Source organism: Lithobates pipiens, unplaced genomic scaffold (genome assembly GCF_037356315.1).
Source record: "Lithobates pipiens isolate NorthernLeopardFrog02 unplaced genomic scaffold, aLitPip1_a1.2 Scaffold_11, whole genome shotgun sequence".
Lineage (NCBI taxonomy): Eukaryota > Metazoa > Chordata > Amphibia > Anura > Ranidae > Lithobates > Lithobates pipiens.
The window spans coordinates 25,900,027-25,917,755 of NW_027507696.1; the positions used below are offsets into that span (position 1 = coordinate 25,900,027).

At 42.9% G+C, this 17,729-nt stretch overlaps 1 protein-coding gene across 2 annotated transcripts in view; it reads left to right on the top strand.

The window, feature by feature from the left end:
• Positions 1-17,729, top strand: part of SHC3 (SHC adaptor protein 3) — a 162,787-nt gene that overhangs the window by 95,163 nt on the left and 49,895 nt on the right. For both annotated transcript variants that reach the window (XM_077469998.1, XM_077470008.1), the window contains exons 4-5: positions 907-970; positions 15,571-15,690. In XM_077469998.1, the coding sequence (XP_077326124.1) occupies positions 907-970; positions 15,571-15,690 (184 nt within the window). The remainder of the gene's footprint in view (positions 1-906; positions 971-15,570; positions 15,691-17,729) is intronic.

Genomic DNA, 17,729 nt, shown 5'->3' on the forward strand with positions numbered 1-17,729 from the left:
TTCACACAAACGCCCCATATGACGTCCTCCCAGAGTTAAACAACCGCCCTGTAGCCGTCATTCGGCTATGGGCCGGTTGTTAAGTGGTTAAAGCAGAATGTTTGGAGATTAGACAACACCCTTTATTGGCTAACAAGTTGTTAAAGATGCAAGCTTCTTTATAAAATCTGTATAATGCCTGAGAAGGTAACCTAACGCATCCTAAAAACTTGCATCTTTAATAACTTAAGTTAGTCAATAAAGAGTAATAAATAAAGCAAGCCATAATGGGTTCAAAATTCAGCTAATTCAGCAGGGACCGGACAAATTTTGATCCATGCCTGGCCACTGTGGTTAAACAGAAGTCAATCTACTGATCAATCTCTGTTCAACTGCCCTGCCAGTATATTCTCGCCAATAGACTGTGGTGCTGATTTGTGTATTCTGATGGTGGGGGAGTCTCCCAGCTGTCAGAATACAATGACACAGTGGAGAGAGTTACCACATCCACCTTGAATGTGTGGATGGGGGAATAATTGACCCATGTTTGGCCAGCTACAGTATATACTCCAAACATTCTGCATTAATTAGTAGCTAAGATGATACAATTACGGCTGCTACTGGCATCTTAAAAGAGAAGTTAGGGTTTTTTTTTTTAAATCATACTTACCTAGGTGCAATGCTGCATCTGTCCCCCACTGGCTTTAAGACTGAGAACGGAGTGACCAAACACTTCAGTTCTCTGTGCTCCGTCAGTCACACACTGGAGCATTGAGCTGTGGAGGCCAGTATGGTAGCCAGGAAACTAGCACTCGCTAGAAGAGGTGAGTAATGGCAGCCTCCATACTCCTCTCAGATTTAATTTAAGTGCATTGAATAAGATTCACTTACAGAAATTATCCTTATTTTTATATATTTGTCTTGCAGGGAAGCATTTAGCAGAGTGTGTGAAGCTGTTCCTGGTACCAAAGGAGTCTTCAAAAAAAGAAAGGTATTTTATTTTTATGTTTTTGATTTCTGAATGTATACATTTTATTTGTAAACTTGTCAAGAAATTTCCTCTTGCCAAAATAATTTTATTTTGTATAGACAAAATACATGACATTTTATTAAGCACAACATGTTCATTTAAAAAAAAAATCATGTTACTGCTGATAAAAAGCATACATTTTAGCTTATAATTTGTCCAATGTATATGGACACTGAAAGTAACATTTTGGTACAAAGCATTGAAAAGTTATTTGGAAATTAAATAATGTTTTTTTGCTATGCATTATATTATTGTAACAAAAAATAATAAACAAAACAACTAAGATTTTAACAAAAATGTATGGTAAATAAATAGAAATAAGAATAAAATCAGATGAAAAAATATTAGCTAAGTGTAGAAGGGGAAGTTACAGTTGTGCTCATAAATTTACACACCCTGGCAGAATTTACGATTTCTTGGCCATTTTTCAGAGAATATGAATGATAACACAAAAACTTTTCTTTCACTAATGGTTAGTGTTTGGCTGAAGTCATTTATTATCAATCAACTGTGTTTACTCTTTTTAAATCATAATGGCAAAAGAAACGACCCAAATGACCCTGATCAAAAGTTTACATACCCCAGTTCTTAATACCATGTATTGCCCCCTTTAACATAAATGACAGCTTGAAGTCTTTTGTGGAATTTGTGGATGAGGCTCTTTATCTACTCAGATGATAAAGCTGCTCAATCCTCTTGGCAAAAAGCCTCCTGTTCCTGTAAATTCTTGGGCTGTGTTTCATGAACTGCACGTTTGAGATCTCCCCAGAGTGACTCTATGATATTGAGGTCAGGAGACTGAGATGGCCACTCCAGAACCTTCACTTTATTCTGCTGTAGCCAATGACCGGTCTACTTGACCTTGTGTTTTGGATCATTGTCATGTTGGAATGTCCAAGTACGTCCCATGCTCAGCTTCCTGGCTGATGTTCCTCCAGTATTTTTTGATAATATACTGCATTCATTTTGCCATCAATTTTGACCAAATTTCCCGTGCCTTTGTAGCTCACACATCCCCAAAACATCAGTGATCCACCTCCTTGTTTCACAGTAGGAATGGTGTACCTTTCATCATAGGCCTTGTTGACTCCTATCCAAATGTAGCAAGTAAAATTTTGGTTTCATCACTCCAAATGACTTTGTGCCAGAAGGTTTGAGGCTTGTCTGTGTGCTGTTTGGCATATTGTAAGCAGGATACTTTGTGGCATTTGCATAGTAATGGCTTTCTACTGGTGACGCGAGCATGCAGCCCATCTTTCTTCAAGTGCCTCCTTATTGTGCATCTTGAAACAGCAACACCACCTGTGTTCAGAGAATCATGTATTTCATCTGAAGGTATTTATGGCTTTTCTTTGCATCCCAGACAATTTTCCTGGCAGTTGTGGCTGAAACCTTAGTTGGTCTACCTGACCGTGGTTTAGTTTCAACAGAATCCGTAATTTTCCACTGCTTGATTAGAGTTTAAACACTACTGATTGGCATTCTGAATTCCTTGGATATCTTTTTATATCCCTTTCCTGTTTTATACAGTTCAACTACCTTTTCCCGCAGATCCTTTGACAATTCTTTTGCTTTCCCCATGACTCCGAATCCAGAAACGTCAGTGCAGCACTGGAGGAAAGATACAAGGGTCTGTTAGGAGTTCAGAAACTCATTGACCTTTTATACACACACACTGATTACAAGCAAACAGATCAGATGTGAGGATGGTTATGTAAACTTTTGATCAGGGTCATTTGGGTAGTTTTTGTTGCCATTATAATTTAAAAAAGATTAAACACAGTTAATTGATAATAAATGGCTTCAGCCAAACACTAACCATGAGTGAAAGAAATGCTTTCGTATTATCATTCATATTCTCTTAAAAATGAATGAATAAATGAAAAAGAAATCATAAATTCTGCCAGGGTATGTAAACTTATGAGCACAACTGTATATGGGCTGTTTGAAGTTACCTAATGGTTAATAAGTGGTTAAATAGGAACACATTTTATTTGAAACAAAATAATTTTAAACCAACCTTTTTTTCTTGTACGGTTGCTTTGACTTTAATATAATACCACATTCTTTACATTTATCACCAATGTAAGGGGGCACTGCACCCTGACCATCAATCTAAGGAGGTCAGTTTCCAATGACCATCAATGTAAGAGGGCCTTTTTCTACTGACCATCAATTTAAGAAATAATTATACCAACCACTAATAAGTTAGTATTTCTCTTCAGACCACCAATGTAACAGGACACTACAATTTTTACTGTCTGCATTTATTTATTTAATATTTAATATGTATTTGTTAAATAATATTATTCATTAACTTCATTACTATTACTGAAAAAAAAAGAATGAAATTCCAAACAGGGTTTTTTGGGAGATCAAATGATCTGCTTCAGAGGCCATATTCTTCATTGTTATGTCAATTATTATGTCTGCAACTTACTAGGCATGCCAATGTACTATAAGCTATAGATTTCCTGAGACCTAAAAACAATATTTTAAGGGTTCCTCTGTGGTAAAAGTGTGTAGGATGTAGCAGCCTGGCATTTAGTTTAGTTTTACTAAGGTATACTATGGGGCAGGCCATTTCAATATTTTAGAATGGACCAAAATAAGTAATTGACCAGGAGTTGTTGCCACCTGAACAATGGTTAAAGCCTAAAGTGACCCCTCAGCACATATCCGAAGCCTAAGTTTTTACTAAAATAATATGAGCACAAGGGATGCTACTTACTATCAGTGTGATATGCCCTTGTACTCCTGGGGTGGGGGGGTAAAAAGCTGAAGGACACAACACATCCCCTCCTGAGTCATAGCGACAGTCTCTCTCCACACCAGGTTGGGCTATTCAGTCCACTCCAGTCTAAACAGCACTGACAGTCCCGCTCCCGGCTTGCCTTGCTCCCATGCCAAAGACCTATACAAGACACACTCAAGCACCACCTCCACCAGGCCTGCCCCCACCACCCAAACACACTGTAGCAGGTACTTGGATGGTCTTGCGTGGCTCCGGACCAGAACCGCACAGCCAAGCATCACAGCCCTATTTATTACTGGAAACATTTTCCTGTCACCTGCATTTATTGGCAGGAGAAAAGTGTCTGTTTTTTACTGTCTGTCAGTAAAATTACTGACAATTGGCAACACTGCCTGCTTGGCTTATAGGGATGGGGACTGCTATAGGCGTAGCTAGACTAAGCCATATTACCACTTGTACAGAGGTGAGTATTACAGTACTATACAGATACAATTTTGTTTGATTTGTGTAATACACATGAAGCAGTGTCAGGTACATACTCAGTCCATATATTGAAAAAGTGAACACCTGTGGTATTCCCATACTTAAGAAGAGTAGCAGAATGTGTTTTGGGGTGTAATTCTTAGTATACCTATGCTGTGTGGGGGAAATATCTTTGTGTAAAAAATACATTTTCATTTTCTTTCTGCATTTACTAAAAGGTTGTGGTAAAAAATGAAATTTCAAAAGGCTCACTATGCCTCCTAAAAGTTTAAATTATTTTTGGAATAGAACTCTCTGAGTAGAAGCATGCATTAAGGACCATCTGGTAATACTTGCATAACTTAGAAAGCTGATGAGGCCTGGCATGATTTTGAGTGAGAGGCATGACTCATACTATGCAAATGGGAGGTGAAGAAAATATATTTGTGGCACTAAAATAATGTCAGTTTTTACAAATGTGAAGAAACCGTTATAAATAACCAGTTACTGCAATATTTATATGGTACTGACCAGGAAATTATTAAAACTCTTATATGAGGGGGTTCTGATATGTACTGAGCCTTACCCAGAAAAAAATTGAGCTAGGAAGCTGTAACTGCCACACTGTTCTACATATTCCCCCAGGAATTCGATGCACTTGTGACATCTGTCCTGCAGCTTCTTAAGTACCTGAAAATAAAATTCTTCCGACTGCTGGTGTAACCACTCATTTGCAGCATTAGTTTCCTCCAGAACACTCCCAAATCGTTGTCCCTTTAGGTGTTTTTTTTTTTTAAATTGGGGAACAGATGATAGTCAGAAGGAGCCAGGTTGGCCTAAGGAGGTCAGTTTTACCATGGTTTCACCTGCAGTGTGTGACAAGGCTTTGTCATCTTTTGTTTGGTTGTCAAAAGTTTTGGGATCCACTTTACTGCAAGCTTTCTCATTTTCAAGTTGTTGTGGTTGTGGATAATGGCACCAATTCCCTCATGTGATATTCTCACATATGTAGCAATACTTTTGGCTGATATTCGGCAGTCCTCCATGATCATGTCATGGATGGCTTTCACATTTGCATACACAGAGACAGAAACAGGCCTTCCACTGGGTTTCTCACTTTCAACACCGAAATGGCCAGTTTTAAAATTGGAAACCCAACGTTTAACTGTTGCATATGAAGGGCCACTGTCACCCAAAGTTTGTGAAATTTCATCATTGATCTGCTTCACTCCTTTCATTTGGAGAAACAAGAACCTGATTATTGTCTTATGCTCTTCCACATTTATTTTTTCTGGAGGTGCTGCCATGTTCAATTTGGACCTGAAAAAAAAGATAAGTTAAAATCATAAGTAGTTGATTTTTGCACCATTGAATATAGACAAATTGGAGAGTACACCCTGCAATGTACAGCTTCCTAGCTCAATTTTTTTCTGGGTAAGGCTTAATACTAAACACCCCCCTCGTGCAAGTGCTGTATGCTCCTCCAATCTTCAGTTGGAAAGTCTTGGTGAATTTATCATTCTGAACAGATTCCATGGCAGCATACCTTTGGGTAGTTCCTCCCTTGCTCCTACCTCATGGGACCCCCATAAATTTTGAGGCTAAACCAGAGGCCGCATTCCTTTTTTGTCCTTCTCATTGGACCCTTGATGTTTGGAGTTTTCCTACCTTTTTGGAAGCATCAGAAGTCGGGTCTCTTGCAGAAACAGCTGTGCAGATACAAGGAGCATCTTGTAGCATGCAAGAGACTTCCACCTTAAACAGGACTATGGAGAAGATTGATGCCTGGAGAGTGGGAATGTGCCATCAGTAGGGATGAGCTTCGAGTTCGAGTCGAACTCATGTTCTACTCGAACATTGCCTGTTCGCCTGTTCAGCGAACAGTGAACAATTTGGGCTGTTCGCAGCAAATTCGAAAAGCCGGAACACCCTATACAAGTCTATGGGAGAAATCTAAAGTGCTCATTTTAAAGGGTAATATGCAAGTTACTGTCCTAAAAAGTGTTTGGGGACCTGGGTCCTGCCCCAGGGGACATGGATCAATGCAAAAAAAAAGTTTTAAAAACTGCCGTTTTTTCAGGAGAAGTGATTTTAATAATGATTAAAGTGAAACAATAAAAGTGTAATATTCCTTTAAATTTCGTAGCTGGGGGGTATCTATAGTATGCCTGTGAAGGGGCGCATGTTTCTGGTGCTTAGAACTGTCCCTGCACAAAGTGCAGGAAAAAAAGTCTTTTAAAATCACTTGCGGCTAAATTGTCGGCTCCCCGTAATACAGAGAACACTCAATGAGTGTTCTCTGCATTAGCCGACAATTCATTCATTCATTGATAAAAAAAAAAAAAAAAGCGTGGGGGTTCCCCTAAATTCAATTACCAGGCCCTTCAGGTCTGACATGGATATTAAGGGGAACCCCGTGTCAAATTAAAAAAAAAAATTGATGTGGGGGTCCCCCTAAATATCCATACCAGACCCTTCAGGTCTGATATGGATATTAAGGGGAACCCCGCATCAAATTTTTAAAAAAAAATTGACGTGGGGGTCCCCCTAAAAATCCATACCAGACCCTTTATCCGAGCACGCAACCTGGCAGGCCGCAGAAAAAGAGGGGGGGACAAGAGAGCGGCCCCCCCTCCCTCCGTACCAGGCCACATACCCTCAACATTGGGAGGATGCTTTGGGGGTCTGTGACCCCTCAAAGCACCTTGTCCCCATTTTGATGAGGACAAGGGCCTCATCCTCACAACCCTGGCCGGTGGTTGTGAGGGTCTGCGGGCGGGGGGCTTATCAGAATCTGGAAGCCCCCTTTAACAAGGGGACCCCCAGATCCCGGCCCCCCCCTGTTTGAAATGGTAAGGGGGTACAAAAGTACCCCTACCATTTCACAAAGAAAGTGTAAAAATGGTTAAATAAGACAAACACACTTTTGAAAAATTCCTTTATTAAAAATAAAAAAACAAAAAAAAAGATTCCAGCGGTGCTAATCCACTCTTGCTATCCAGCGACGGATCTCCGGGGTCCAGCGATGGATGATCATATCCAGCGACGGGGGATCTCCCAGTCCAGCGCTGTCCATACATCCGTCTTCTGTCTCCACTCCGGAGACAGTGCAGAGATCCCAGCGCTGACGTTTCTTATATTAGGAGGGTGGGGCCACCCGTCACCTGACCCCGCCCTCTGACGCTGGAGATGGAAGCCAGGGGTTCCCCAGTGACGTGTGGGTGACCCCGCCCCCTCTGATGTAACGGAAACCTGCGTTACATCAGAGGGGGCGGGGTCACCCACACGTCACTGGGGAACCCCTGGCTTCCCTCTCCAGCGTCAGAGGGGCGGGGTCAGGTGACGGGTGGCCCCGCCCTCCTAATATAAGAAACGTCAGCGCTGGGATCTCTGCACTGTCTCCGGAGTGGAGACAGAAGACGGATGTATGGACAGCGCTGGACTGGGAGATCCCCCGTCGCTGGATATGATCATCCATCGCTGGACCCCGGAGATCCGTCGCTGGATAGCAAGAGTGGATTAGCACCGCTGGAATCTTTTTTTTTGTTTTTTTATTTTTAATAAAGGAATTTTTCAAAAGTGTGTTTGTCTTATTTAACCATTTTTACACTTTCTTTGTGAAATGGTAGGGGTACTTTTGTACCCCCTTACCATTTCAAACAGGGGGGGGTTGGGATCTGGGGGTCCCCTTGTTAAAGGGGGCTTCCAGATTCTGATAAGCCCCCGCCCACAGACCCTCACAACCACCAGCCAGGGTTGTGAGGATGAGGCCCTTGTCCTCATCAACATGGGGACAAGGTGCTTTGAGGGGTCACAGACCCCCAAAGCCTCCTCCCAATGTTGAGGGTATGTGGCCTGGTACGGTTCAGGAGGAAGGGGGGGCTGCTCTCTCGTCCCCCCTCTTTTCCTGCGGCCTGCCAGGTTGCATGCTCGGATAAAGGGTCTGGTATGGATTTTTAGGGGGACCCCCACGTCAATTTTTTTTTAATTTGATGCGGGGTTCCCCTTAATATCCATATCAGACCTGAAGGGTCTGGTATGGATATTTAGGGGGACCCCCACGTCAATTTCTTTTTTAAATTTGACACGGGGTTCCCCTTAATATCCACGTCAGACCTGAAGGGCCTGGTAATTGAATTTAGGGGAACCCCCACGCTTTTTTTTTTTTTTTTTTTTTTTTTTTAACAATGAATGAATGAATTGTCGGCTAATGCAGAGAACACTCATTGAGTGTTCTCTGTATTACGGGGAGCCGACAATTTAGCCGCAAGTGATTTTAAAAGACTTTTTTTCCTGCACAAATGACACTTTGTGCAGGGACAGTTCTAAGCACCAGAAACATGCGCCCCTTCACAGGCATACTATAGATACCCCCCAGCTACGAAATTTAAAGGAATATTACACTTTTATTGTTTCACTTTAATCATTATTAAAATCACTGCTCCTGAAAAAACAGCCATTTTTAAAACTTTTTTTTGCATTGATCCATGTCCCCTGGGGCAGGACCCAGGTCCCCAAACACTTTTTAGGACAGTAACTTGCATATTACCCTTTAAAATGAGCACTTTAGATTGTGAACGTTCGAGTCCCATAGACTTTAATAGGGTTCTAAAGTTCACACGAAGTTTAGGTCTGTTTGCAGGTTCTGGTGCGAACCGAACAGGGGGGTGTTCGGCTCATCCCTAGCCATCAGCAGGTGTTAGCAGGGCTCCCAGCCAATACAATCAGTGGGTGGCCATTAAGTGTACCCAGAGTGGATACAGCAGCTGCATTCCTGCCTCTGGGATCCAGAATGTCCTGCAGGTGCATCAATTGCCCTGCGGAAGAGGTCTATGATCCATGAGTATGTGTGGCTTGAGGTCAGCAGAAGGCACTTGACCAGACACCGTGCGGGCTGTTAGAGGGTACACTTGTGTTAAAAAAACAAAATGAAAATGTATGGAGATGACTATGCTTTCTGGGTGATCGATGTGCATTTCAGCATTTTATCAATGTTTGTTGCAGTTTCCTACCTTTCTTTTTTCTGTCCTGAACAGATAACTTGCTGTTTTTTTCTGTATAGTAAAGTTTGGTTCATTAGCCACCTGGTGGAATAACTTTGCTTTGATGTGGAAAGCTGCAATGTCAGTCAATGATGGCGTTATATGCATGCACCATGATGCAAAACTGCACCATACATTCCCACGGTTTGGTCAAGCAGCCATACTAAAAATGAATGCACTCTAAATCTTTGATTGACCCGGACCAAACAGGCTTTATGCCGGGTAGATCCACAGACATCAACATCCGTAGACTATTTTCTAATATCCATGCCCCCCATACTAATCAAGGCACTAGGACTATTGCCACCCTTGATATGGAGAAGGCATTTGACACGGTAGAGTGGGTGTATCTGGAGAAGAAGAATGGGTTTTCCACTGAAGTTTATTGCCTGGTTACGCACATTGTACACCGGTCCCCTAGCATGCATTAAACTGAACGGCTCCTTGTCTCCTCAGTTCCCCCTGCGGAGGGGCACCAGGCAGGGATGCCCTCTCTCCCCATCCTTGTTCGCCCTGGCAATGGAACCTATTGCGGAGGCCCTTAGGTGCTCGGCCGACATCCGTGGCCTTAGGGTGGGCTGGCTGGAGGAGAGAGTGGCTCTCTATGCGGATGATTTACTGCTTTTTTTAAACGATGCTGGTGACTCTTTGCGGGGAGCACTTGGAATTATGGATGATTTTTCCGCCTTCACCGGGTTGAGGGTTAACTGGCATAAGTCTCAGCTTTTCCCAGTGGATGCGGGGGCCAGGTCCTCCTCGTCCCCCTCTACCCCGCTTCAATGGGTGGATAGGTTCACCTATTTAGGTATCATTATTTCAAGGGAGAGCCGGGATTTTGTCCGGCTTAATCTTGAACCTGTCCTGATAGGGATTAAATCCAAACTAAGGGCATGGGGTAATCTTCCCCTCTCCCTCATGGGGCGCATTAACCTTCTCAAAATGAAAGTCCTCCCCAAACTAATGTACATATTTAGGAATTCCCCACAATGGCTAAATAAAACTTTCTTTAATTCTCTTAAACAACTCTTCCTTCATTTATTTGGGGATCTGGAACGCCTAGATTCAAGTATACCACTCTGACCAGGCCTGTGGACGATGGGGGCTTGGCTCTCCCGGACTGCCACAAATACTTTTTGGCTACTCAGCTTGTAACTGTCCACTGGTGGTTGCTGCCAGATCTGACCAACTCTGCTACGGTGTTGGAGGCAGCTATAGTGGGGTCTCTGGAGGCCTTGAAAGGTTTGGTATTCAGGGGGCCAAAAACACCTCATTGCCTCACCCCTTCCATGCGCACCACTATGAGGGCATGGAGGGTGGGGGAGGCCCTCAGAGAGTCCCCGCCGAACACCTGGTCTCCTCACACCCCCCTGTGGCTGAATCCCAACCTACCACAGTTCACCACTATCCCGGATCCTCAGGCCTGGGCCAGATACAAAATACTGACTCTGGAGCATGTTATCACCAATGGGGAGCTTGCTCCCTTTCATGTATTGTGTACGAAGTTCAACGTGCCTGCACGGGCTCATTTCAGGTATCTCCAGATCGCCCATGCCCATAGATGTCAGTTCTTAGGTCAACCAGTCATAATGGAATACTCAGAGCTCGAGTCCACCCTTCGGGTGAAGGATTTGGAGAAACCCACTTCTCAGATTTATGGGTCCCTGTTGGTTGCTGCCATCCCCGAACTGTCCTCCCTACGCAGGAAGTGGGTGGGGGACATACCGGAACTGGACGATGATGATTGGAGGGAAATCTGGGTGTTCCCGTTCTCTCCACTGGTCTCGGCCAGGGACAAACTTGTTTAGTATAAAATTATACACAGAGCGCACTACACACCCCATAGAATGCACCAGATGTCGCCGACACATTCCCCGGCGTGCTGGAGATGCTCGTATCAGCCAGGGGAGTTTTTTCACATTTTCTGGGCTTGTCCAGCAATTGGGCATTACTGGAAGGAAGTTCTCCAGGTAATAGCTAACATTACTAAGATTAGTATTCCTTATGATCCTAAATGTTGTCTGCTGGGGCTGGTGGAGCAGTTGATAATCCACAGAGCTAGGAAAATACTCATATCCTTACTACTATACTATGCACGTAAGGCCATCACGATGAATTGGAAGCAATCATCTCCCCCCTCTGTCACGTTCTGGAAGGGTCTAGTGAATGCTAGTTTGCCCCTTTATAGAGCTACCTACGAGGGTAGGGGATGCCCAAAAAAATTTGAAAAGGTGTGGACTTGTTGGTTAGCTGATAGCACTACGGCGACTGATGCAGTAACTAACCCTTAGACCAACATTAAGGTCCTGATATGGTAATAGACTGACCCAGGTATTACTTGTACTTCTATGCTTTGACATCGTGTACTTATGCTTTTGAGCACGGATTCTCCTGCTGTTAACCCTCCCCCCCATGGGGGCTTAGATACGTTTAGTTTTGTTTTTATCGGTCTGCCTGGTTGAGGCCTGTTGTTGCCTCAGAGGCAGACCGATCATGTTGTGTTACCTGATATGCCCTGCTGCGGTTGTAGCCGTAGCGGAGAGTTTGCCCCTGCGTGGGTACTGTTGGCCCGGGTGTCGGCGATTTTCTATGCTGTTGAAAAACTCAATAAAAAAGATTTTACAAAAAAAAAAAAATGAATGCACTCCTTCGCCTACTATACTTATTCCAAACAATTCTGATTCTGCTGTTTCGCCAATTCTTCACTTCCTTCCAAGAAAAGCTCAGAACCTTCCTCTGACACAATAAACACCCGTGAGTAAACTAAGATATCCCTACGCTCCCTCAAATGACTGGAGGTATTGGCCTACCGGATATTCAAAAATGTCACCTTTCTGAAGTGGTAGACTGGTTGACCCACACTGCCCTAAAACATTGGGTGACTTTCGAACAATCCTACATGCCTACCCCCTGCATGTGTGGCTTTGGTTGAGTAAACATACCGAAGCCTGTTGAATCTCACCCTCGGCTTAAAGTGTAACTAAAGGCAAAACTTTTTTTTTTAGTTTTGGATAGAGCGTAGAAGGATTATAACGCTTGTCAGTTTTTCCTGCTCTATATGTCCACGTTAAGGAGATCCATCCTTTCTATTTGTCCTGTTTACCATTACCAATTACCATTACCCCAAGGAATTATTTCAATTTGCAGGGATTTCCTCTCACTTCCTGTTTAGCTATGGGACCGGAAGTGAAGGGAAATCTCCACAATTCGACACAGACGGTGAAAAAAAATCTGATAGGGGTTATAATCCTCTCTTGTTCTATCCACAATAAAAAACCAAAGTTTTGTCTATAGTTCTACTTTTTAAAAAAGGCTACCCTTCACCTTTATAAGACATTACACTTCAAACACTCCTTAACGACAAAGTACTCCCCACTGAGGCACAGACCCACCTCATATTAAGGATTTATACCTCCCTTTTTCCTACTCACTACTCTTGTGGAGACACCGTGGCTGAATTCTGGAACAGGGATGAATCTCACAGAAGAGGACTGAGCCCGAATAAACACCAATCGTCTATGCATTAATGTAGAAAACCTCCCTCACCATCCACAGACAATTCAACTATCCATTCCCAGACTTTGGAACTCTACTAAGACCCTGAAGATTTCTAATTTGTTTAATTGAATTGATCATTTGGGAGAGATGGAGGAGCTAGTGCATATCCGTAAAGAAACCATACTCAGATCTTTACAAACAACAACTAACCCCTGAGACAATACATTGAACTTCTATGTCGAAAATCTCCTTTCATGCCTTTTTACTGCCCACCCAACTGCTGAATAACGAGGCTGCCAGAACACCCCTAAGGCCCAGTGAATTTAGAGCAAATAATTGGGACAATTTATATACACTCTGGTATATACAGGTCTTTCTTCCTTCAGCACAACTCTTACTGCAGACTATTACTCCTCAGTTCCTCCAGCACAACTCTTACTTGAGCATCCAGGCACAGCTAGCGCTGCATGGTTAGGCCAGACACTGGCTCAGCTAGGGCTTAGCAACTGCCTTTTCCAGGCAGGGACCGCAGGCCCCTTTAGTGTAGCAATGAAAAGTTCTTGGTGCTAGCTGCCCTAACTTCGGTTACTAAGCCCAGTAACCCATCTTCAGACCCTGCCAGCCCTCCTGGCTGCAGCTGCCCCTCTCCACTGCCCATGACACCACAGTCCATACTGCTGGCTCTGCACCCATCCCAGACTGCATGCTCCCAGTTCTCTCAGGCGTGCCTCCCCAGTCCTCCTGACTGTGCATGTCACTCACCAGCCCTCTCCTAGCTGCGACCAGTTGTTCCTATCCCTGGAGACTTGCCCGGCAATGCTCTCTCCTGCTGTTCTCTCTTGCTCATCATGTGCCTTCTGTCCAGAACATTCATGCTTTATTGAAGGGCTCTGTCTGTACCTGAGCTCCAGGCCCAAGGTCACCCCCCAGACTGGGGAGCTCCCTCAAAGGCCCTGACAGCCTAGCATTCCATCTCCAAGCTCTGAACAACTCAAACTTAAGACTAATCCACAAGATTGTGGATTAGTCTGGGCTCCGTAGAATACCCGAGGCAGTGCCACCTCTACTCCCCTCCTTTCCTTCTAGAACCCTCCAGAAGGAGGTGGGGGGTCCCAGTGATGCTGCCTGCGAGTCACCAGCTGCTACTCTGAGCTACTCATAGCTCATAATAAAAATAAATAAACAGGCCTGACTGCTAGCCAGCCCTGCCTAAATTTACCTAACCTACAAAAAACATTCTCTCTCTCTAGCACCTACCCTGAATTCTCCTCTGTTATCTTATGTGTACACGTACACTCAGTTGTTTATAGTAGTTTGGAGGCAATTGAGGTTACAGGCATTTTTTTGAAAGCAGAAAAATCACGTTCATGTCTGTAGTTTACTGACATTTCAAACTCTAAATGCTTGTAACCACGGTAAACTGTGTTTATACGTGTTTGCGTTTATAAGTGTTTTTAAAGGATGAACATTTCTGATAATTTTTGAACATATAAAAATGTTAAAAAAAACACAACTTCAGCTTCAATGGATGAGTCTAGTAGCTACTGTGCAAACTCTGGTCCTTGCATGCAATTTTCAACATCTTCGGAGCCTCAGCAACATCTACAAACACACTTCTCTCTCTGCTGCTGCTCTCTCTTCTATCACAGAATGGCTGAAATAATTAATAATACTTCTTTTTCATGCATTGTGGGCATTTGGGAGGGTCATCTGAGGTTATCTTTAAAAACCCTTCTAACCTCAAATGTACATAACCGTCGATAAACTCGCATAAAGTCGGGATGTAAAAGCTGTAAAAGCTGTAAAATGGATGTTTTTCACCATTGGTTTTTCAGCTGTCAGTTTCCAGCGTTCAGGAAAGGTTTTCAACTGCCCTGTGTACATTAGCTCTTATGCAGTTGAGAACAGAGGGAATGTGACCACTTATAAAAAAGGGTAAAAAAGGTATTTATATTGTTTTTTTATACGTAAAAAGATAACCGGCTAATAGTCTCCAATAAAAAAAGCTGCTAGCACCACAACAGGAAAATAAATGTGTTAAAAATCATATACTATAATGTGCTGCGCTATTACAATAGTGGTAAATGCGGACCCTATATTCACCTCTGCCTGTTTGACCCAACACCGTAGGGTAGGTAGGTAAGCTTTGGTAAGCGTATTCAATCCTAAAAGGTGGTGGATATTTCTCATGGTGGTGACCCATCTATGCAAATAGAACTGAAGCAATGGCATGTATGTGTCGTTTGCTTCAGTGAGTGTGCTGTTACTGGCGGCTCCCACGCACGTGCACGGGAGTGACGTTATCGCAGCTCGGCCAATCGCAGCGCCGTAGCCGCGATACACAAAAGTAACTCCGGGGAGAAATGTCACCGGCCGTAGTGGTGTATTGGGGAGTAGGGGGTGCTTTGGTCTCAGGTGAGTATTACATAATGAGCTAGTATGCTATGCATACTAGCTCAATATGCCTTTGTCTTGCAAGTCTTTTATTTTTTTCATGTGGGTTTACAACCACTTTAAGTGGTTTAGCTCTTAAGCAGAAAAGAAACCATTTTGCAGGCTATACCCATTTTTTTTATAGACAGATACTTTGTCTCCCAACCTGTAGCAATAGTTATTTCCAGGAGGCCCCATACTTGTCTTGAATGAGGACCTGGACAGTATTATCAAAATCAGGACTATAAGAAGGCATGAAGTAAAAATTTAATCAGAATACTTTATACAAAATGTAGTATATGCTGTATATTGACAATAAGCTGTATTTTTTTACTTTCCTTTATCCTAAACTGAGTTTCTTTGTTTTTGTGTAGCCTGCAAATAAAATCCTCTCTTGCATCCTGGGAAAGTGCAACCTTCAGTTTGCAGGAATGTGTATAACACTTAACATATCTACAACAAGCCTAAACATGATGACTCCGGACTCTAAACAGGTATGACCAGGCTATTCCTGCCAATATATATATATATATATATATATATATATATATATATATATATATATATATATATATATACACCTTTTTTATTTTTTCCAGAAGTATTTATTGAATGTACACTTGCAACCCAGTTTCCCCCCTCTTCTCACTGTTATCAACTGCCCAGCCATTCAGAACTCAGCAGGGAGCTTGGTTACATGAATGTATACAAATGTGAACACTCTGAGATCACTGAACACCATGATACATACAGAGGCCTTCTTGCTAGTGATGTCCATGGGGAAACATAGGGGGGTACTTCTGAACAAATGCAAGATTTTCTGGCAATACAAAGGGAGAATGTTTATGGACAGAATACTTATGAACAAAAAGAACATGATACAGAATTGGTTGGCTGGACACAGTGGCTTAAAGCTGAACTCCAGGAATTCAGCCACTTTGTAAAATATGTTGGCATAAGTTAAGTCCAAAAAGGCACATGCCACTTTGTAGACTTATCTATGTTATTTACATGTGACCGTTTTATGGAGCTCTGGGTCGCTACACTCTCCAAGCCCTGACAGAAAAGGTGCTGCTCTCTCACACTAAGCACCCTCTGCTGCATTTTCACAGGAGCCTTTGTATTTTGTGAAAGGAATCACATAACATAAAGTGCTCTGTGATTGGGAAGGAAGAGGGGAGGGGCGGGTGCAGTGGGGCATGTGACTCTTTAGCTGCTAAGCTGAGATCAGAGGGTCCAACGCCGAAAGTATAGCGATAGCCTATGCTCCTGGCGCTCCGTAAAAATGTCAATTGTAAATTAAATACATAAGTCTATAAGTTGGCATGCACCTTGTTGAGCTTAGTCCCTAGTAATCAGAACATCTTTTAACGTGGCTAAGTTCCTGTGAGTTTTACGAACAGTGCTTAAAGTATTGGTAACCTAGACAAGGCCTGGAGACAGAAAAAGGTAGAATGTACCATCAATCTTGCACCATTGCCTGCTAGTCCATTGCGTCAACTCTTCCTTTCTCCACTTGCCCACCTGCTTTGCACTGCAGTTTCTCCACTTCCCCGCAGGTGTCAGTCTCTATCTATAGAAACACTGATAGATAGCGGTTCTTTGTGTTATGACAGACAGAACGGCAGACAAGAGGAAGCTGCAGTCCTAGTAGGTAAGTATAATGCTGGTTATTTATATTTAGCAGGTGAGCCCTAACTGGCCCCTGAAGCAAGTGCAGCTTGTATCAAGTTTAACCCTAGCTGTATATTATTTGCAAAATAATTTGGATGTCTTCTTTTTCAATCCTAGCAATCAGCACTTTCACCTAGTCCTGAAAGATTTTTCACAGGGGTCATTTGTTCAATAAGATGTCTGATAAGTTATATGTTGTTGCACTAATGGATGCTGCTTGATCAGTTTAAAACTTACTTGGGCAACATACACTGGTGCACAATTAACCAATTAAAGGCATGCACAGCACAAATATTGATCATCACTTGGACCTGCTTTTCAGCAAAGCGTGGTTTCCAGTTACATTTTTTTATTTGCCCAAGTTAGGCTTTAGGTCCTACTTTGTGATATCAATGAGAGGGTCAACAAAAGGACATTTACTTCAAAGGTGCATAGATTTGGAACATGGTTACTTAGCATTTATAAACCTCCATGCTCAGCAAAACTCATCTGAACTCATCTCATAAAAATAGTAGCCACTCAAAAAATGTAAAACCTATATGGGCCTACTGGAGGGGTGACCAATCAGAAACTCAAAGTCAGATTGTTCACAAACAAACTTGTTTTTCTGATGTAGTCAGGAGCTGGATACCTAACTATTTCTGCAGTCAGAAGACGCTGTGTGGCATTGTTCCAGGGGAAGCTGTTTCCCTCAAGTGTTCTAGTGTGGGATGTCCTGTTACCCTTCTTAATTAGAGACAAGACAGAGCAAAGCATCTTGGGACATGTAGTCCATACGGATAGGATTTGCCCTCTCTCTGTATTATGTGAAACTACAACTAAAAGGCTGGCTTATGGAGAAGAGCAGGCCTCTGGGAGG